Source organism: Phasianus colchicus, chromosome 29 (genome assembly GCF_987193195.1).
Source record: "Phasianus colchicus chromosome 29, bPhaCol1.hap1.1, whole genome shotgun sequence".
In the NCBI taxonomy this organism is placed as follows: Eukaryota; Metazoa; Chordata; class Aves; order Galliformes; family Phasianidae; genus Phasianus; species Phasianus colchicus.
The window spans coordinates 4,616,601-4,636,361 of NC_143464.1; the positions used below are offsets into that span (position 1 = coordinate 4,616,601).

At 59.1% G+C, this 19,761-nt stretch overlaps 3 protein-coding genes across 4 annotated transcripts in view; all 3 read left to right on the forward strand.

Moving 5' to 3' along the window:
• The first annotated feature begins 199 nt into the window (after positions 1-199).
• On the forward strand, positions 200-7,267 carry CDK20 (cyclin dependent kinase 20). The gene is made up of 8 exons (XM_031611886.2): positions 200-340; positions 2,449-2,562; positions 2,668-2,856; positions 3,566-3,687; positions 3,773-3,835; positions 4,769-4,892; positions 6,073-6,228; positions 7,076-7,267. The coding sequence occupies exons 1-8, from the start codon at positions 242-244 to the stop codon at positions 7,229-7,231; spliced, it is 1,023 nt and encodes a 340-aa protein (XP_031467746.2). The 5' UTR covers positions 200-241; the 3' UTR covers positions 7,232-7,267.
• A 1-nt stretch (position 7,268) lies between these two features.
• Positions 7,269-17,103, forward strand: GATA1 (GATA binding protein 1). 2 transcript variants are annotated; one of them, XM_090126809.1, is made up of 6 exons: positions 7,269-8,317; positions 9,704-9,849; positions 11,388-11,567; positions 13,548-13,693; positions 15,759-15,884; positions 16,768-17,103. In XM_090126809.1, exons 2-6 carry the CDS (start codon positions 9,714-9,716, stop codon positions 17,086-17,088), a joined length of 909 nt encoding a protein of 302 aa, XP_089982935.1. In that variant the 5' UTR covers positions 7,269-8,317; positions 9,704-9,713; the 3' UTR covers positions 17,089-17,103. The 2 variants fall into 2 exon arrangements, with proteins under 2 accessions (XP_089982935.1, XP_089982934.1); XM_090126808.1 differs by lacking the exon at positions 7,269-8,317 and adding an exon at positions 9,447-9,562.
• An 884-nt stretch (positions 17,104-17,987) lies between these two features.
• Positions 17,988-19,761, forward strand: part of HDAC6 (histone deacetylase 6) — a 33,981-nt gene continuing 32,207 nt past the window's right edge. Inside the window, exons 1-3 of the mRNA XM_090126798.1 lie at positions 17,988-18,259; positions 18,369-18,479; positions 19,448-19,515. Coding sequence (XP_089982924.1) covers positions 18,218-18,259; positions 18,369-18,479; positions 19,448-19,515 — 221 coding nt within the window. The 5' untranslated portion in view covers positions 17,988-18,217. The remainder of the gene's footprint in view (positions 18,260-18,368; positions 18,480-19,447; positions 19,516-19,761) is intronic.

A 19,761-nucleotide genomic window follows, 5' to 3' on the forward strand; every position in this document is an offset into this window, starting at 1 on the left:
AGCGCTCTCTTCGCGACCCCGCGCAGAGCGCTCGGCCAATCGTAGCGCGGTCGCTAAGGGGCGGGGCTCGGTTGCGAGGGGCGTGGCGTAGAGGCGGGAAGCGCTGTTGCTTGGCAACGGGAGCGCCGAGCGGAGGCAGAGGGGCCGCGCGCGGGGCATTGTGGGATGCGGGAGGACCCTCCTTCCTTCCCCCCCCCCCCCCATCCCCTCCCCAGCCACCTCAGCGCTTTCCGGCGCTGCCATGGCGCTGCCCGGGGGGAGCGGGATGGAGCGGTACCTCATCCTGGGCCGCGTCGGGGAGGGAGCGCACGGAGTCGTCTTCAAAGCGAAGGATCGGGAGGTGAGGGGGGGGAGGCGGGGAGATCGGGGGGAAAGCGGAGATCGTGAGGTAAAAGTGGGAGATCGTGAGGTGGAAAGGGGGGGATTTGAGGTGAAAAGGGGGGGTTTGAGGTGAAAAGGGGAGATTTGAGGTGAAAATGGGGGATTTGAGGTAGGGAGTAGGGATTTGAGGCGAAAAGTTGAGATGTTGAGGTAAGAAGGAAGAAGAATCGGGAGGAAAGTAGAAGATCGTGAGGTAAAAGTAGAAGATCGTGAGGTAAAAGTAGAAGATCGTGAGGTGAAAAGGGGGGATTTGAGGTGAAAAGGGGGAATTTGAGGTAGAGAGTAGGGATCTGAGGCAAAAAGCTGAAATCTTGAGGTAAGAAGGAGGGGGAGTCGGGGGGAAAGCAGAGATCGTGAGGTAAAAGTAGGAGATCGTGAGGTGAAAAGGGGGGATTTGAGGTGAAAAGGGGGGATTTGAGGTAGGGAGTAGGGATTTGAGGTGAAAAGCTGAAATCTTGAGGTAAGAATAGGAGATTCTGAGGTAAAAAGGTGGGATTTGGGGTGAAAAGGGGAGATTTGGGGGTAAAAACGGGGTATTTGAGGTAAAAAGGGGGATTTGAGGTAGGAAGCAGAGATACGAGGTGAAAAGCAGAATTCTTGAGGTAAGAATAGGGGATGCTGAGGTAAAAAGGGGGGGTTTTAATCTTGAAAAGGTGAAATTTGGGGTGAAAATGGGGGATTTGAGGTAAAATAAGGTGAGGTTCTAGGTGAAGATGGGGAATTCGAGGTGGAAAGGGGGGATTTGAGGTGAAAAGGGGGGATTTGAGGTAGGAAGCGGAGATGTGAGATGAAAACCAGAAATCTTGAGGTAAGAATAGGAGATTTTGGGGTAAAAAAGGGGAATTTGAGGTACAAAGGGGTGATTTGGGGTAGGAAAGGGAGATATGAGCCCAAAAGCAAAAATCTTGAGGTAAGAATAGGTGATTTTGAGGTAAAAAGGGGGGATTTGAATCTTGAAAAGGGGGGATTTGAGGTGAAAAGGGGGGATTTGGGGTAAAAAGGGGGGTTTTTGAAGTAGGAAATGGGGATATGAAGTGCAAAGTAGAAATCTAGAGGTAGGAATAGGAGATCTTGGGGTAAAAAAAGGGGGATTTGGGGTGAAAATGGGGGATTTGAGGTAAAAGGGGAGGATTTGAGAAAGGAAGAAGAGATATGAGATGAAAAGCAGAAATCTTGAAGTGAGAATAGCAGAAGCAAGGAGAGATTTGAGGTAAAAAGGAGGGATTTGAGATAAAAGAAGAGATTTAAGGTTGGAGATTACACTTTCCATCTCAAAACTCAATCTTAGAATGAAAAGTAAGAGGTCGTGGGGTAAAAAGAGAAAGTTTTCAGGTAAAAAGATGAGAAAGCGAAAAAGAGACTTGAAGCAAAGCAAGAAGTTTTAGTATAAGAGAGGAAACATAAGATAAAAAGGGGGGGTTGGGGTAACAAGGGGAGGTTTGAGGTAGGAAGTAAAGATTTTAGATGAAAAATGGGAATCCCATGAGAAAATAGGAGATTAAGCTAAAAAAAAAAGAATTTTGAGGGGGAAAAAAGAGGAATTTTGAGGTGAAAAGGGGTGAATTTGAGGTGAAAAGTGGAGATCTTGGAAGGTTTTAAGATGAAAAGGGAAGATTTGAGGTGGAAAGGGGGGATCTTGAGGTAAAAGGCAATTTGGGGTGTAAAAAGAGGGGATTTTGAGGCAAAAAGGGGCAGATTTGGGGCAAAATGGGGAAGGTTTGGGGTTAAAAAAAAAAGTGGGGATTTGGGGGTGAAAACGAGGATAGGGAGAAAATGGGGATTTGGGTCAAGAATGGGAAGTTTTGAGGTGAAAGTGAGGATAATGCAGTAGAAATGGGAAACATTTAGTGAAGCCTGAATATTATGGGATGCAGAAAGGCTGAAGTAACAAAGTAAGGGGATGGAGGACTTTGGGAGAGGGGGGAAGGACAGTCCTCATGTGACACCATGCGCCGTATGATGCCATCACCCCCACGTGACATCACTGCCCTATGACGTCACTGCTGTGTGACGTCACTGCCGTATGACGTCACTTCCTGCCCCCCCCCCCCAACTCCCTCCCCCCAGACTGGGGAGACGGTGGCCCTGAAGAAAGTTCCGCTGCGTCGCCCCGAGGACGGCGTTCCCCCCCAGACACTGCGGGAGATCAAAGCTCTGCGAGAGATCGAGGACAACCCCCACGTAAGCACCACCCCCACCCCATAAAAAACCCCGCAGGTTCCTCTATGTTGTGCCCCCACCCCCAATTTTGGGGATGCTTCACAGGCGCCCCCCATTTTGTTGCAGGTTGTCCGCCTGCGTGCCGCCTTCGCTCACGGCCCCGCTGTCGTCCTGGCCTTTGAGTTTGTGGTTGGGGATTTGGGGGGGGTCCTACGGGCTGCCCCCGCCCCGCTGCCCCCAGCCCGCATCCGGGCGCTGCTGGCCATGACGCTGAGGGGCTTGGGGCACTGCCACCGCCTGCGCATCCTGCATCGTGTGAGTGGGCCCTAAATTGGATGAAGGGGGGTGGGGGGGGAGGGGGAAGGCAAAGGAGGGCCCAAATGTGGGGATGGGGGCTCAAGGGGGGCCCAAAATGTGGAGATGGAGGGTCAGGGAGACCCCAGAACGTTGGGATGGGGGGGGTCAGAGGTTGAGGGGGCCTGAAGATGTGGGGGAGGGGGGTCAAGGGGACCCCAGTTTGTGGGGGGGGCTGAAGATGTGGTGAAGGGGGGTCAAGGGGACCCCAGTATGTGGGGATGGGGGTCAGAGGATTGAGAGGGCCCGAAAACATGGGGAGGTGGAGGTCTGAGGGGTCTGGGGACCCCAAAATGTGGGGATGGAGGATCAAAAAGACCCCGCTATGTGGGGATGGAGGGTCAGAGGTTGAGGGGGCCTGAAGATGTGGGGAAGGGGGGTCAAGGGGACCCCAGTATGTGGGGATGGGGAGTCAGAGGGTTGAAGAGGCCCCAAAACATGGGGAGGTGGGGGTGTGAGGGGGTCAGGGCACCCCAAAATGTGGGGATGGGGGGTTGGGGGATCAGAGGGGTGAGGGGACCCCAAAATACAGAGATGGGGGTCTGAGGAGTTGAGCGGATCACTAAATGTGGGGATGGGGGGGTCTGAGTGTCAGGGAGACCCCAGAATATGGGTGATAGTGGGTGGGGAGGGGGTCGCACAGCCATGCCCCCCCCTCATGGTGCTGCAGGACCTGAAGCCGGCCAACCTGCTGATCGATGGCGCGGGGCGGCTCAAGCTGGCCGACTTTGGGCTGGCCCGCGTCCTCGCAGCCCCCCGGGGGCGGCCCTACAGCCACCAGGTGGCCACCAGGTAGCGCCCACCCCTCTCCCCCTGTCGCTGTGCCCCCATTGATGTCCGTCCCCCCCCCATAACGGCGTCGTCCCCCCCCATACAGGTGGTACCGTGCCCCAGAGCTGCTCTACGGCGCGCGGCACTACGACGAGGGCGTCGATTTGTGGTGGGTGCCCAAATTCGGGTCCTCAAAATGGACGTCTCCAAATTCGGGTCCACAAAGCGATATCCCAAATTCAGGTCCCCAAATTCGGGTCCCTAAAATAGACATCCCCAAATTCGGGTTTCCAAAGCGATATCCCAAATTCAGGTCCCCAGAATGGACATCTCCAAATTTGGGTCTCCAAAGCAATATCCCGAATTCGGGTTCCCAAATTCAGGTTCCCTAAATGGACGTCTCCAAATTCGGGTCCCCAAAGCGATATCCCAAATTCAGGTCCCCAAAATGGACATCTTCAAATTTGGGTTCCCAAAGCGATATCTCAAATTCGGGTCCCCAAATTGGAGTCCCCAAAATGGACGACTCCAAGTTCGGGTCCCCAAAGTGATATCTCAAATTGGGGTCCCCAAATTCAGGTCCCCAAAATGGACGTCTCCAAATTTGGGTCCGCAAAGCGATATCCCAAATTGGGGTCCCCAAAATAGACATGTTTAATTCAGGTCCTTGAAGTGATACGGCAAATTCAGGTCACCAAATTGTGGTCCCTAAATTCTGGTTCCCAAAATGGACGTCCCCAAATTTGGGTCCTCAAAGCAATATCCCAAATTCAGGTCCCCAGATTCAGGACCCCAAAATGAACATCTCCAAATTCAGGTCCCCAGAGCGATATCCCAAATTCAGGTCCCCAAATTCAGATCCCCAAAGCGGTATCTGAAATTTGCGTCCCCAAAACAGGCGTCCCCAAATTCGTGTCTCCAAATTCGTGTCCTGAAAATGGATGTTCCCAAATCTGGGTCCCCGAATTCGGATCCCCAAGTTTGTGCCCATAAATTTACGTCCCGTGTTGGTGTCCCCAGAACGAACGTCCCCAAAAATCAGGATGTCCCCCCCCCGGTGATGTCCCCCCCCCCAGTGATGTCCCCGTGTGGGCGTCCACAGGGCGGTGGGCTGCATTTTTGGGGAGCTGCTCAACCTGTCCCCGCTCTTCCCCGGGGAGAACGACATCGAGCAGCTGTGCTGCGTGCTGCGCGCCCTCGGCACCCCCAGCCCCCGTGTGTGGCCTGTGAGCGAGGGGGCTGGGGGGGCTGGGGGCAATGGCGGGGGCACTGGGAGGGCTGGGGGCACTGCAGGGAGCATCGGGAGGGCTGGGGGCACTGGGGGGGGGTGGACTGTGAGAAGTGGGGGTGCTGGAGGGGAAGCGCTGGGGGGCTGGGATCACTGGGGGGGGAGTTGGGAGGGCTGGGAGCAGTGGGAGGGTTGGGGGCAATCGGGGGACTGGGAGGACTGGGGGTGCTGGAGGGGAAGCACTGAAGGGGCTGGGGGCACTAGGGGGGCCTGGGGGCAATGGGGGGGACTGGGGGTGCTGGAGAGGGAGCACTGGAGGGGCTGGGGGCACTAGGGGGGCCTGGGGGCAATGGGGGGACTGGGGGTGCTGGAGGGGAAGCACTGAGAGGGCTGGGGGTACTGGGGGGAGCACTGGGGGGGGCTGGGGGCACTGCAGGGGACGTTGGGAGGGCTGGGTGCACTGGGGGGGGACTGGAGGACTGGGGGTGCGGGAGGGGAAGCACTAGGGGGGCTGGAGGCAATAGGGGGGTCTGGAGGCACTGGGGGGGGGGGGGCTGGGAGGACTGGGAGCACTGGGGGGGACTGGGGGCACTGCAGGGGACGTTGGGAGGGCTGGGGGCACTGGGAAGGGCTGGGGGCAGTGTGAGGGTGCCCTGGGAGAACTGGGAATACTGGGGGGAAGCACTGGGGAAACTGAGAGCAGGTGGAGGCACTGGGAGAAGAGTGGGAGGGAGGATTGAGGCACTGGGAGGGAGGACTGGGAGCACTGGGAGAATGGGGGGGGAGCAGTGGGAGAACTGAGAGTGGCTGGAGGCACTGGGAAGGAGGACTGGGAAGGCTGGGGGCGGTGGGAATCGGCACTGGGAGGGCTGGGAACACTGGGGGGGAGCACTGAGGGAACTGGGAGCACTGGGAGGGTGCACTGGGAGAACTGAGAAGGGCTGGGAGTGCTGGGTGAGGGCATGGAGCACTTTGGGGGGGGGTGGGGTCTGGGAGCACTGGGAGGGGGTCTGGAAGAGCAGGGAGCACTGGGGGGGGGGCACTGGTGGACACTGGGGCGCCACTTGGGTATACTGGGACATACTGGAAGGGCTTCAAAATCCAACGGGAAGCGCTGGGGGGGGTCCAGCTCTTCATGGAGCTTCCTCTGACCCCCCCTTTCTCCCCAAATCCCCCAGGAGCTGGCGCAGCTCCCCGATTACCCCAAGATCTCGTTCCGGGCTCGGGAGCCGCCCCCCCTGGAGGAGTTGGTCCCCGATGCCCCCCCCGCTGCTGTTGACCTCCTGGGCCGCTTCCTCGTCTACCCCTCACGTCAGCGCATCCGTGCCCACGAGGTGGGGGTCCCTGACTTCTGGGGGGGGCTATCCCCAACTTCTGGGGGGGTCCCTGAGTTCTGTGGAGGGGTGGGGGCAGGGGATTGGTGGTATTGGGGTGGGGGGTTGTACCCACAAGACCCTGCGGTGCATGGGAGGGGTTTTGGGGTGGGCTTTAGGGTCACTGGTATGCACTGGGGGGGGCACTGGGAGGTACTGGGGTGTATTGATGGTTGCTGGGAGGTACTGGGAGGGGCTGCTGAGGAGCACTGGGTTTTACTGGGAGGTACTGGGACATATTGATGGTTTATGGGAGGTATTGGAGGGGACACTGGGAGGTACTGGGGGCTGCTGAGATGGGCTGGGAGGGGCTGCTGAGGAAGACTGGGTTTTACTGGGAGGTACTGGGGGGATACTGGGAGGTAATGGGATGTATTGGTGGCCATTGGGATGTACTGGAAGGGATACTGGGAGGTAATGGGGGCTGCTGGGATGTGCTGAGATGGGCTGGGAGGGGCTGCTGTGGAGGACTGGGTTTTACTGGGAAGTACTGGGATGTGCTGAGAGGCGCTGAGATGGGCTGGGTGGAGCTACTGGGGAGCACTGGGTTTTACTGGGAAGCGCTGGGAAGGACTTGGGGGGCACTGGGAGGCAGTGGGGTGTGGTGAGACGTACTGGGATGTATTTGGAGGTGCTGGGAGGCATTGCGATGTACTGGGATGTACTGGAAAGAGCACTGGGACAAACTGGGAGTCCACTGGGACGTACTGGGGGGTGGAGGCACAAAAACCCACTGGGGTGGCTCAGGTGGGCACTGGTTGCTGTTGGTTCATACTGGTTCATACTGGTGGATACTGGTTTCCTGCAGGCTCTGCTGCACCCCTACTTCTTCGGCCCCATGGAGTTGGCCCCCCCACCCCGGGGGGGGTCCCGTTCACCCCCTACCTTCTGCCTGGACGCCCCACTGCTGCCCCAGTTGCCCCCCCCCGGTGCCCTGGCCCCATGTGCCCCCCCTGCACCGTGAGCCCCCCCACCCAGTGTGGCGTTTCCCCTCCCCCCCCCCCCCAAAAAAAAAAAAGTGGAAAAAAGGATGAAAGCATTCAATTTTGCAGGCCGAAAATGCTCCACTTTCGGGGGATGAAAACGATGGTTTTTGGGAGCAAAATGAAGGTTTTATGACTGAAAATACGAAGTTTGGGGCTGGGAGCGCAGCTTTGGGGCTGAAAACGGTGACTTGGGGTTGAAATCCCAAATTTTGAAGTTGGAAATCTTGATTTTGAGGCTGAAAATGCGACTTTGAGACTGAAAACGGCAACTTTGGGTCAAAGTCCTGAATTTGAGGTTGGAAATCCTGATTTTGAGGCTGAAAATACCAAAGTTGGGGCTGAAAATGCGACTTTGAGACTGAAAATGGCAACTTTGGGTCAAAGTCCTGAGTTTGAGGTTGGAAATCCTGATTTTGAGGCTGAAAATGGCGAAGTTGGGGCTGAAAATGCGACGTTTGGACTGAAAATAGCAACTATGGTTTGAAATCCTGAATTTGAGGTGGAAAATCCCAAATTTAAGACTGAAAATGCTGAATTTGGGGCTGAAAATGCGACTTCGAGACTGAAAATGGTGACCTTGGGTTGAAATCCCAAATTTGAGGCTGGAAATCACAATTTCAAGACTGAAAATGCCGAATTTGGGGCTGAAAACAGGGACTTCGGGTCGAGATCCAGACTTTGAGGCAGAAAATCCCAACTTTAAGACTGTAAATATGAAATCTGGGGCTAAAAATGTGACTCAGAGTCTGAAAATGGTGAGTTTTGAGTTGAAATCCAGACGTTGAGGCAGAAAACCCCGATTTTGAGACTGAAAATGCTGAGTTTGGGGCTGAAAATGTGACTATGAGGCTGAAAATGGGGACTTCGGATCAAAGTCCAGAATTTGTGGTAGAAAATTCCAATTTTAACACTGAAAATGACAAGTTTGGGGCTGAAAATGGCGACTTTGCATCGAAATCCAAAATTTGAAGTTGGAAATCCTGAGTTTGAGACAGAAAATCGCATCTTTGAGGTCAAAATCCTGATTTTTGAGGCTGAAAAAGCTGGCCTGAATCCCAAGCCAGGTGAGTTGGGGGTGCTGTTGCTGGAAACCCCCTTTTTGGGGCTGAAAATTGACATTTTGGGAGCAGAAATCCCTCAGTTGGGGTTGAAAGTGCCACTTTTGGGGTGGAAAATGGGGAATTTTGGTGCCAAAAATCCAAAGTTTGGTGCTCAAAATAGCAATCCTGTGGGCTGGAATTCCTGCATTTGGGGTCTGAAATTCCCAAATTTTGGATCAGAAATCTCAAATTTGGGGTCAGAAGTTCCCCATTTTGGGATCAAAAATTCCCAAATTTGGAGTCTGAAATCTCAAATTTGGGGTCAAAAATCCCCAAATTTAGGGTCTGAAACCTCACATTTTGGGCCCCAAATCCCCAAATTTGGGGTCAGAAATTCCGCAGTGCGGGGTTGAACGCTTCCAACTTTGGGTCCCAAAATGCCCAATTTGGGGCTGAACCTCCAAACGCTGCTCCGGAAATATCATTTTTTCAGCCCCCCCTCACCCCCCCCTTCAGTTTCTCACTGAAAATCCCAATTTTTCCACCAAAAAAAAAAGAAAATTTTTTTCTCTCCAAACCCCACAGTCCACACCAACCCCCCCCCTCCCCAAATCCCCCCGTTTCCCCCCCCCCCCCATTTTCTCCCCATTTTACAGACGGGGGCGGTGTTTATGTAGGCCCTACAGTAATGGAGGGGGGGGGGGGTGGTTGTGCCCCCCCCATGGCTGTCCCTGATAAGCAGCACTTCGAGGAAGGGCGCAGCGCCTTCCTTTAACCGGGGGGGGGAAGGGGGGCGGGGGGGATGACACCATGACCCCCCCCCCGCTCCATTTAACCCCACCTCCCCACAGCCACTCCTTCCTCCCCACCCCAAAAGTGGGGGTCTCACCGTGCCCCCCCCCCCCCCCAATAAGAATTTACTATGTGGTGGGGGGAAGATATAAAGCAAAGGGGGGGGGCACCCCCTGATGGATGTGTGTGTGTCCCCCGTGCCCCCCCCCTTCCCCCCCCCCCCCCCGTGCCCAACTGCCTCCCGCCCGCTATCAGATAAGGCCTTATCAGTGCCCTACAGCCCCGGGGCCGTTACCCAAAAGGCGGGGGGGGGGGGGGCACCCCAAAGTGCCCACCCCCCCACCCCTAAAAAAAATAAAAAAAAATTCTCCAAGGGAGGAGGGGGGTCCTGGGGAGGGGGGGGGGTTCAGCCCCTCTCTGCAGGCGGGGCCGCGTCCGTCCGTCTGTCCGTGCGACTGCGGTGACACACGGCTGCAGGTCAGTGACCCCCCCACAGCAGGGGGGGGATTATATTTTTGGAGGCGGGGGGGGGGGTCATCATTGGCTTTAATGGAGTTATTGCGAGGAGGGGGCACTGCTGATGGATTCATATCCCCCCCCCCTCCCTTCTTCTTCCAGGCCCCCCCCCATGGAGTTCGTGGCGCTGGGGGGGCCGGATGCGGGGTCCCCCCCTCCGTTCCCCGATGAAGCTGGAGCCTTCCTGGGTCTGGGGGGGGGCGAGGGGACGGAGGCGGGGGGGCTGCTGGCCTCCTACCCCCCCTCAGGTACGGCACCCCCACCCCGTGACCCCCCCCCCCAAACCCCTGGGTGCTCCCCACTGCCCCTCTTTCCCCTTTAAGGGACCCCGATGTCACCCCACATCCCTTCTCTCAGTATTGAGTCCCCACATCTCCTCTGCTTCCCCCCGGAACCCCATCATTTTCCCCCATATCCCCCCCAAATGTCCCCCCCATGCCCCTCCACCCCATATCACCTCAAAATGTCTCCCCCCGCCCCCAGTGTCCCCCTCAAATCCACCCCAAAATGTCCCCCATGTCCCCCTCAACCTCATTGTCCCACCCATATCCACTCAAAATGTCACCCCTCCACCCCGTCACCCCCAATACCTCCCCCAGATCCCAAAATGTCCATCATGCCCCCCCATGTCTCCCCCCACCCCATCACCCCAAATATCCCCCCATATCCACCCCAAAATGTCCATCATGCCCCCCCATGTCTCCCCCCACCCTATCACCCCAAATATCCCCCCATATCCACCCCAAAATGTCTCCCCCCCACCCCATCACCCCCTGTACCCCCCCATACCCCTCCCAAAAAGGCCCCCCATGTCCCCCTCATCCCTGAAGCCCCCCCATACCCACCCCAAAATGTCCCACCATGTCCCCCAACTTCATCATCCCCCATATCCACACCAAAATGTGCCCCCACATCCCATATCCACCCCAAAATGTCCCCTTCACCCCACACCCTCCCACAAAATGTTCCCCATGTCCCCCCCACACTCCATCACCCCACTTGGCCCCCCATGCTCCCTAAAATAGCCCCTCTACCCTATATCCCCCCCCAAAATGTTTCCCCCCATGTCCCCCCACCCCATCTCTCCCCATTTCCCTCAATACCTACCCCAAAACATGCTCCCCGATTCCATCACCTCCAGTGTCACCCCCCCACACCCACCCCAAATTGTCCCCCCCACCCCATCACCCCCAATGTCCCCCCCATATCACCCCAAAATGTCCCTCCTACCCCCCATCTCCCCCAATGTCCCACCCCATATCACCCCCAAATGTCCCCCCCACCCCCTCATCTCCCCCCAGAATATCCCACCCAAATTTTTCCCCCCATACCCACCCCAAAATGCCCCCCCACCTATCACCCCCAATGTCCCCCCCATACCACCCCAAAATGTCTCCCCCACCCCATTACCCCCAAAATGTCCCCCCCATATCACCCCAAAATGTCCCCCACCCCCCCTCTTTCTCCTTTAAGGGACCCCCCACACCCCATTACCCCCAATGTCCCACCCCATATCACCCCAAAATGTCCCCCCCACCCCATCACCCCCAATGTCCCCCCCATATCCACCCCAAATTGTCCCCCCCACCCCATTACCCCCAATGTCCCCCCCATATCACCTCAAAATGTTCCCCACCCCCCCTCTTTCCCCTTTAAGGGACTCCCCCACCCCATCACCCCCAATGTCCCCCCTTTACCCACCCAAAAATGTCCCCCCCACCCCATCACCCCAATGTCCCCCCCCATATCACCCCAAAATGTGTCCCCCCCCCCTTCCCCCCCCCAGGCCGCGTGTCCCTGGTGCCGTGGGCAGACGCGGGCACTTTGGGGACCCCCCAATGGGTGCCGCCCCCTCCCCAAACGGAGCCCCCCCGCTACCTGGAGCTGCTGCAGCCCCCCCGGGGCAGCCCCCCCCACCCCTCCTCCGGGCCCCTCCTGCCCCTCAGCAGCGGGCCACAGCCCTGCGGTGAGTGGGGGGGGCACTGGGAGGGACTGGGGGGCACTGGGAGGGGATTGGGAAGAACTGGGAGCACTGGGAGGGGGCTGGGGGGTCCTGAGAGGGACTGGGGGGTTACTGGGGTGTTACTGGGAGGGACTGGGGGAAAATGGGAGGAACTGGGAGAGACTGGGAGGGGGTGGGGGGGCACTGGGATTGGGGGACACTGAAGGAGATTGAGGGGACTGGGGAGAACTGGGAGCACTGGGAGGGGGTTGGGGGGCACTGAGAGGGACTGGGGGGTTACTGGGGTGTTACTGGGAGGGACTGGGGGAAAATGGGAGGAACTGGGAGAGACTGGGAGGGGGTGGGGGGGCACTGGGATTGGGGGACACTGGGGGAAGGGATTGGGGAGAACTGGGAGCACTGGGAGGGGGTTGGGGGGCACTGAGAGGGACTGGGGGGTTACTGGGGTGTTACTGGGAGGGACTGGGGGAAAATGGGAGGAACTGGGAGAGACTGGGAGGGGGTGGGGGGGCACTGGGATTGGGGGGCACTGAAGGAGATTGAGGGGACTGGGGAGAACTGGGAGCACTGGGAGGGGGTTGGGGGGCACTGAGAGGGACTGGGGGGTTACTGGGGTGTTACTGGGAGGGACTGGGGGAAAATGGGAGGAACTGGGAGAGACTGGGAGGGAGTGGGGGGGGGCACTGGGACTGGGGGGCACTGGGAGAAGGGACTGGGAGGAACTGGGAGGCGGTAGGGGGGCACTGGGAGGAACTGGGAGGGGATTGAGGAGCACTGGGAGGGAGTAGGGGGACACTAGGACTGGGGGGCACTGGGAGCACTGGGAGGGGAGTGGGAGAAACTGGGAGGGGGTGGGGGGGCACTGGGAGGAACTGGGAGGTGGTAGGGGAGCACTGGGAGCACTGGGAGGGGACTGGGAGAAACTGGGAGGGGGTGGGGGGGATTGGGGGCCACTGAGAGCACTGGGAGGGGGTTGGGGGGCACTGGGAGGAACTGGGAGGGGATTGGGGGGCACTGGAGGGACTGGGATGTTACTGGGAGGGACTGGGGGAAAATGGGAGGAACTGGGAGGGAATGAGGGGGCACTGGGAGGAACTGGGAGGGTATAGGGAGTTACTGGGAGGAAACTGGGAGAGACTGAAAGGCACCGGGGGGTAACTGGGAGCATAGTGTGGCAGGGTACTGGTTTATACTGGTGTGCACCAAGGTGCATACTGGTTCATACTGGGGTGGGTGGTGGTGTACTGGTCTGTACTGGTCTGTACTGGTCTGTACTGGTGCATGTTGGGGTGAGCAGTGCAATCTGTGCTGGTTCTTACTGGTTCATACTGGTTTATTGTGGTTTGCATGAGCTTATACTGGTTTATGCTAGTCTATATTGGTCCATATTGGTTTGTGCTGGTTCCTACTGGTCTATACTGGTTTGCATGGTTGTTGCAAACCTTACTGGTTTGTACTGGTCCATACTGGGAGCTGTGGGAGCAGAAGTGTTGTGGGTGCATCCTTGAGGGTGGTACAGGATTTCAGTTAGTCCATACTGCTTTGTTCTAGTGTTGCTCAATCTGTACTGGTTCATACTGGTGTAAAGTGATCCATATTGGTTCATACTGGTGCAAACTGGTCCATACTGGGCAGATACGGACAGACAAGCAGTATGAGTACATAGCAGGGGGGAGTGGTGATTTCTATGGCTCCATAGTGGTTTCTACTGGTTTATTCTGGTTCATACCAGCCTGTGCTGGTCCATACTGGGGTAAACTGGTCCCTGCCGGTCTATACTGGTGTAAACTGGTCTATACTGGGCCATACTGGGAGGAGACGTGGGAGTACAAGCAGCCTGAATGCATCCTAGGTGTATCATTGGAGGGGGAGCGGGGGGGTTATGGTGGTTTCTACTGGTCCGTGCTGGTCCCTAGTGGTCCATATTGGTCCATATTGGTCCATACTGGTCCTTACTGGTCCATACTGGTCCATACTGGGCAGAGGCCCGTGAATGTGTCAACTGCGGAGCGACGGCGACGCCGCTGTGGCGCCGGGACGGCACCGGGCATTACCTGTGCAACGCCTGCGGGCTCTACCACCGCCTCAACGGCCAGAACCGCCCGCTCATCCGCCCCAAAAAGCGCCTGGTGAGCCCCAAAACTGCCCCCACCCCACCGGGAGACCCCCCCCCAACCCAGAACCCCCCCGTACGCCCCCCAAAATGCACCCCAAAACCCCCAAATCCCCCCCCAAAATCACCCACCCCCCACAGCGCTTAGTGCATCCCCACCGCCGTCCTTCCACCCTGTGCTCTCACAAACAGCCCCACACCGACCCCAAAAATCACCTGGTGAGCCCCAAAACTGCCCCCACCCCAATGAGAGTCACCCCCCCACCCCAAAACCCCCCGTATACCCCCCAAAATGCACCCCAAAACCCCAAATCCCCCCCAAAGTCACCCACCCCCCACAGCGCTCGGGGCATCCCCACCTCCATCCCCTTACCCTGTGCTCACAATCAGCCCCACACTGACCCCAAAAATCACCTGGTGAGCCCCAAAACTGCCCCCACCCCACCGGGAGACCCCACCCCCAAAGCCCCCCTGTACGCCCCCCCAAAATGCACCCCAAAACCCCCAAATCCCCCCCAAAATCACCCACCCCCCCACAGCGCTTAGTGCATCCCCACCGCCATCCTTCCACCCTGTGCTCTCACAAACAGCCCCACACTGACCCCAAAAAACACCTGGTGAGCCCCAAAACTGCCCCCACCCCAATGAGAGACCACCCCCACCCCAAAACCCCCCCGTATGCCCCCCAAAATGCACCCCAAAACCCCCCCAAAATCACCCACCCCCCACAGCGCTTAGTGCATCCCCACCGCCGTCCTTCCACCCTGTGCTCTCACAAACAGCCCACACTGACCCCAAAAATCACCTGGTGAGCCCCAAAACTGCCCCCACCCTAATGAGAGTCACCCCCCCACCCCAAAACCCCCCCGTACATCCCCCAAAATGCACCCCAAAACCCCAAATCCCCCCCAAAATCACCCACCCCTCCACAGCGCTTAGTGCATCCCCACCGCCGTCCTTCCACCCTGTGCTCTCACAAACAGCCCCACACTGACCCCAAAAATCACCTGGTGAGCCCCAAAACTGCCCCCACCCCACCGGGAGACCCCACCCCCAAAGCCCCCCTGTACGCCCCCCCAAAATGCACCCCAAAACCCCCAAATCCCCCCCCCAAAATCACGCACCCCCCCCATAGCGCATAGTGCATCCCCACCTTTGTCCCCTTACCCTGTGCTCCCAAGCAGCCCCACACCGACCCCAAAACGTTTTTTTAGCCCCAAAACTGCACCTCTTCCCCCCCCAAACTGGGAGACCCCCCCCCCGCACCCCAAATCCCCCCTGTTCACCCCCCCAAATGCACCTCAAAACCCCCAGTACCCCCAGTCTTCCCTCAGTTGCCCCCAGACCCCTCCTAGGTGCCCCCATCTCCCCCATAGCCCCTCCCCAGGACCCCCGATTGCCCCCCATCTCCTCCCCATCTCCCCTCCAACCCCACAACCCTCTCCCCAGGACCCCCAATTGCCCCCCAACTTCCTCCCTAAGACCCCCAGTTGCCCCTCATTTCCCCCCCATCCCCATAACCCCCCCCAGGACCCCCAGTTTCCCCCAGACTCCCCCAGTTGTCCCTGAGCCCCTTCCCCAAGACCCCCAGTTATCCCTATCTACCCCCCATCCCCATAACCCCCTCCCCCAAGACCCCCAGTTGCCCCCAGATCCCCCCCAGTTGCCCCCAGCCCCCCTATTCAAGACCCCCAGTTGTCCCCCAATCTTCCCCCCATCCCCATAACCCCTCCCAGGACCCCCTAACGGCCCCCAAATCCCCCTCCAGGCCCCCCAGTTGTCCCCAGACACCCCCAGGTTCCCCCAGACTCCTTCCCCAGGACCCCCGAATGCCCCCCATCCCTATAACCCCCTCCCCAGGACCCCCAGTTGCCCCCAGCCCCCCTCCCCAGGACCCCCAGTTGCCCCCCATCTCCTCCCCCATCCCCATAACCCCCTCCTCAGGACCCCCAGCTGCCCCTATACCCCCCCATCTCCCCCACAACCCTCTCCCAACCCCCTCAGACCCCCCCCCCAGATCTCCTATCTCCCCCCAGCCCCCCCAAATGACCCCTACCCCCCATTTTTTCTCCCCCCCCCAGCTGGTGAGTAAGCGCGCAGGCACGGTGTGCAGCAACTGCCAGACGTCCACCACCACCCTGTGGCGTCGCAGCCCCCTGGGGGACCCCGTCTGCAACGCCTGCGGCCTCTACTACAAACTGCACCACGTGAGTGCCCCCCCCCGGACCCCCCCTCACCCCACAACCCCCCCGTACACCCCCCAAAAATGCACCCCCACACCCCGCCCCACCCCCAAATCCCCCCACCTCACACTGCATCCATAACCGCCTTTTAATACTCTGCATCTACAAACGATCCCATACCCACTCCAAAAATGAGTTTTTTCACACGAAAAATGATTTTTTCAGCCCAAAAGTGCTCGTGCTGCCCAACAAGATCCCCCCACACCCCGGAACCCCCCCGTATACCCCCCAAAAATGCACCCCCACACCCCGCCCCACCCCCAAATCTCCCCACCCCACACTGCATCCATAACCGCCTCTTAATACTCTGCATCTACAAACGATCCCATACCCACTCCAAAAATGAGTTTTTTCTCCCCAAAAGTACTCATACCCCCCAACAAGACCTCCCTCACCCCACAACCCCCCCGTACACCCCCCAAAAATGCACCCCCACACCCCAACCCACCCCCAAATCCCCCCACCCCACACTGCATCCATAACCGCCTTCTAACACTGTGCATCTACAAACGATCCCATACCCACCCCAAAAATGAGTTTTTTCACCCCAAAACTGAGTTTTTCACCCCAAAAGTACTCATGCCTCCCAACAAGACCCCCCCTTCACCCCACAACCCCCCTGTACGCCCCCCAAAAATGCACCCCCCCCCAATTTCCCCCCCAAATCCCCCCCACCCTGCATCGCACTTCCACAACCTTCTAACGCCGTGTTCCTACAAACGATCCCATCCCCAAAAATGAGTTATTTCACCCCAAAAGCGCTCATACCCCCCAATGAGACCCCCCCACATCCCCCAACCCCCCCAAAAAATCCCCCCAGACCCACATTTCCCCCCCCCCCCCCCAGGTGAACCGCCCCCTGACGATGCGCAAAGACGGAATCCAAACCCGAAACCGCAAAGTTTCCTCCAAGGGCAAAAAGCGCCGCCCCCCGGGGGGGGGAAACCCCTCTGCTGCCGTGGGGGGGGGCGTTCCCATGGGGGGGGACCCCTCTGTGCCCCCCCCGGCGCCCCCCACCCCGGGCGCCCCCTCCCAAAGCGACGCTCTGTACACTCTGGGCCCCGTCCTCCTTTCGGGGCATTTTCTGCCCTTTGGGAACTCAGGAGGGTTTTTTGGGGGGGGGGCGGGGGGCTACGCGGCCCCCCCGGGGCTGAGCCCGCAGATTTGAGGTGTGGGGGACGGAGGGGGGGGGGGGAAAGAGGGCACGATTAAATTTTTATATGTGAAATGGAGTTCGGTCGGGTTCGTCTCTTATTTATTCGGGGTTTTTTTTGGGGGGGGGGGTTGATGAGTTAATTTGGGTCATTTTTGTAGGGTTTTGGGGTCATTTTGGGTTGTTTTGGGTCATTTTGAAGCTTAACTGAGGATTTGTGCCCATCTTCCCCTCCCCCCACCGGGACTTGGCTTGGGGGAGGGCACCCAAAAATGCAGTCTGTCCCCCCTCCCCTCCCCCTTCTCCCCGTCCCCCAATTAATGCATTTAAACGAATGGCGCGTACAACATGGCGGCCCCCAGTGCGCTACACACCCAACATGGCGGCCTCCACTGCGAAACACACCCAACATGGCGGCCCGCCCTGGGGAATAGCCCAACATGGCGGCCCCCACGCGGCGCACCAATTGCGCGTCGCTCTCCCGTAAGCCCCGCCCCCTTTGCGGCGCGCCGCAGTGACGACATCACGGCGCGCCCCTCCGCAGCGTCGCTCGGGGCTGCAGGTGAGCGCGGCCGCTCCGGGTCCTCCTCCCTCCCCTCCCCCCCCCCTCCATTCCCCTCCACCCCCAAATTTTGGCACCCCCGCCCCATTTTAAGTCACCTCCGCGACCCCCGAGTCCCCATTTCCTCCCAGAATGCCGCCTTCCGAACCTGCATAGACCTGCTTTGCCCCTCCCCTAAAACCCCACCCCGATTGGCCCCAACCCGAACCCCGCCCCCTTTTGCCCCTCCCTCCCTCCCATTGGCCACACCCGCCCTCTTTGCCCCGCCCCCTTAACCCGTTGCCCCCCCCAGGCCCCGCCCCCGCGCGGCTCTTCCGCCCCGCCCCCGGCTGCCATGGTGAGGAAGTGGGCGGGGCTCGCGAGGGGGCGGGGCGTAAAGCAGGGGGCGGGGCTTGGCTGAGCAGCGGCCTTTGATGGGAGGTGGGCGTGGTCTCCGTACGTGGTGGGCGTGGTTTGAGTGGAGATGGGCGTGGCCTAACAACGGGCGTGGCTTTAATAGCGGTGAGGAGGCGGGTGTGCATGGTGGGCGTGGTATAACGGAATGGAGGGCGTGGCCTGCGTAGTGGGCGTGGTCTGGTGGCGATGGGCGTGGCTTGTCTTCCGGGAGCTCGGTGTCTGCGGAAGGTGGTCGTGGTCTGTGCGTCTGATGGGCGGGGCTTGATCGCCATTGAGGCTAATGGCGAGGGGGCGTGGCTTGTTGCCAAGTGGGCGGGGCTGACTTGGCTCCGCCCAGGGCCGGGCGGGGCGCCGCGCCCCCACCCAACGAGGGGGTCTCCCCGAGGCCAAGAGGAGGGGCCGAGCACGGAGCCGCAGGGAGGGGCTGGAGGCGGAGCTACAGAGGCTGGTAGGCGGGGCTTAGGGAAGGGGCGGGGCTTTAATGAAGGGGCGGGGTTCAGGTGGGGCGGGGCTTGGAGAGGGGCGGGGCTTAAATAAACGGGCGTGGTTTGTAGGAAGGGGTGGGGCTTAGGATGAGGGTGGGGCTTGGGGGCGGGGCTTGGAGGGAGGGTTGGACTTGAATGGGCGGGGCTTGTAGGAAGGGGGCGGGGCTTGGCTGTAAATGGGGGCGGGGCGTTTAGGGGTCACGTGGGGTGGGGGGGCAGCTGGTTTTGGGGGGGGGGCAGATATCGGGGTCCTTTGGGGGTGGGTTGGGGTTATGTGGGGGAGGGGCGGTCATTGGGGTGGGGGTTGGGGTCCCATTGGGGGTCTCCTATTTGTCGGGGCCCCTTTGTGGGGGTGGGGGGGGGCGTTATGGGGGTACTGAGGTATTGGGGTGGTTTTTTTGGGGGGGGGTTGGAGCTTCTTTTTGGGGGGGTTCACTCCTCCTTCTGTTGGCTTTTGGGGTGGGGGGCTGCAAAATCCTTGGGGTTATTTTATGGGGGGGTGGGGGATGCTGCTATACATAGAAGGTCCCTATTGAAGGGGGGGGGATTTTTTGTTGCGGGGGGGTTTGGGGGGCTTATTGAGGATGCACCAAAGATTAGGATTTGACGGGGGGGGGGGTGGGCACCCAATATTGGGGTCCATTTTGGGGACAGAAAACCCCGAGTTGATCTTTTGCCCCCAGACAATAACCCCAATAATGGGGTCTTAGGGGGGGAGCCTGTAAGATTGGGGTTAATTGGGGGGGGGGGGGGGACACCCAATATTCAGCTCCATTATAGGCAGCATTGAGAACATTTCGGGGGGGGTTGAATTCAAATATTGGGGTTTGTCAGAGTTGGGGGGGGGAACACACCCTATATTAGGGTCAATATGGGGTGGGAGTGCACCGGGACCCCCAGTTTTCAACCCCCCCCCCCCCCCTCATTTTAGGATCTGGGGGCGGAAGCAGCGGCGCCCACTGGGACGGGGCTGGTGTGGGTCGAAGACCCCAAAGAGGGGTATGTATGGGGGGGGGGGGGGGGCACCCCTATAGCCACCCTATATCATTTTTTGGGGGGGGGGGGGGGGCACAAGCCTATAGACCCCATATGGGGGTTTATGGGGCTTGGGGGGATCTCTGGGTGAAGAGGGAGGGGGGTTTTGTGGGGTCTGGGGGCTGGTATGGGGTTTTTTTGGGGGGGGGGTGGGATTTTATAGGGTTTTTTGGGTTGTAGGTGATGTGTGGGGGTTTGGGGGGGGGGGGG

What these genes read in the sequence shown, in the direction of transcription:
- CDK20 (XM_031611886.2), top strand. Translation starts at nt 242, where the DNA reads ATGGCGCTGCCCGGGGGGAGCGGGATGGAGCGGTACCTCATCCTGGGC. An exon ending in GCCTGCGCATCCTGCATCGT is followed by an intron (nt 2,857 to 3,565) that starts GTGAGTGGGCCC and finishes ATGGTGCTGCAG; the next exon opens with GACCTGAAGCCGGCCAACCT. An exon ending in AGCCACCAGGTGGCCACCAG is followed by an intron (nt 3,688 to 3,772) that starts GTAGCGCCCACC and finishes CCCCCCATACAG; the next exon opens with GTGGTACCGTGCCCCAGAGC.
- GATA1 (XM_090126809.1), top strand. Translation starts at nt 9,714, where the DNA reads ATGGAGTTCGTGGCGCTGGGGGGGCCGGATGCGGGGTCCCCCCCTCCG. An exon ending in GGCCTCCTACCCCCCCTCAG is followed by an intron (nt 9,850 to 11,387) that starts GTACGGCACCCC and finishes TCCCCCCCCCAG; the next exon opens with GCCGCGTGTCCCTGGTGCCG. An exon ending in CAGCGGGCCACAGCCCTGCG is followed by an intron (nt 11,568 to 13,547) that starts GTGAGTGGGGGG and finishes CATACTGGGCAG; the next exon opens with AGGCCCGTGAATGTGTCAAC.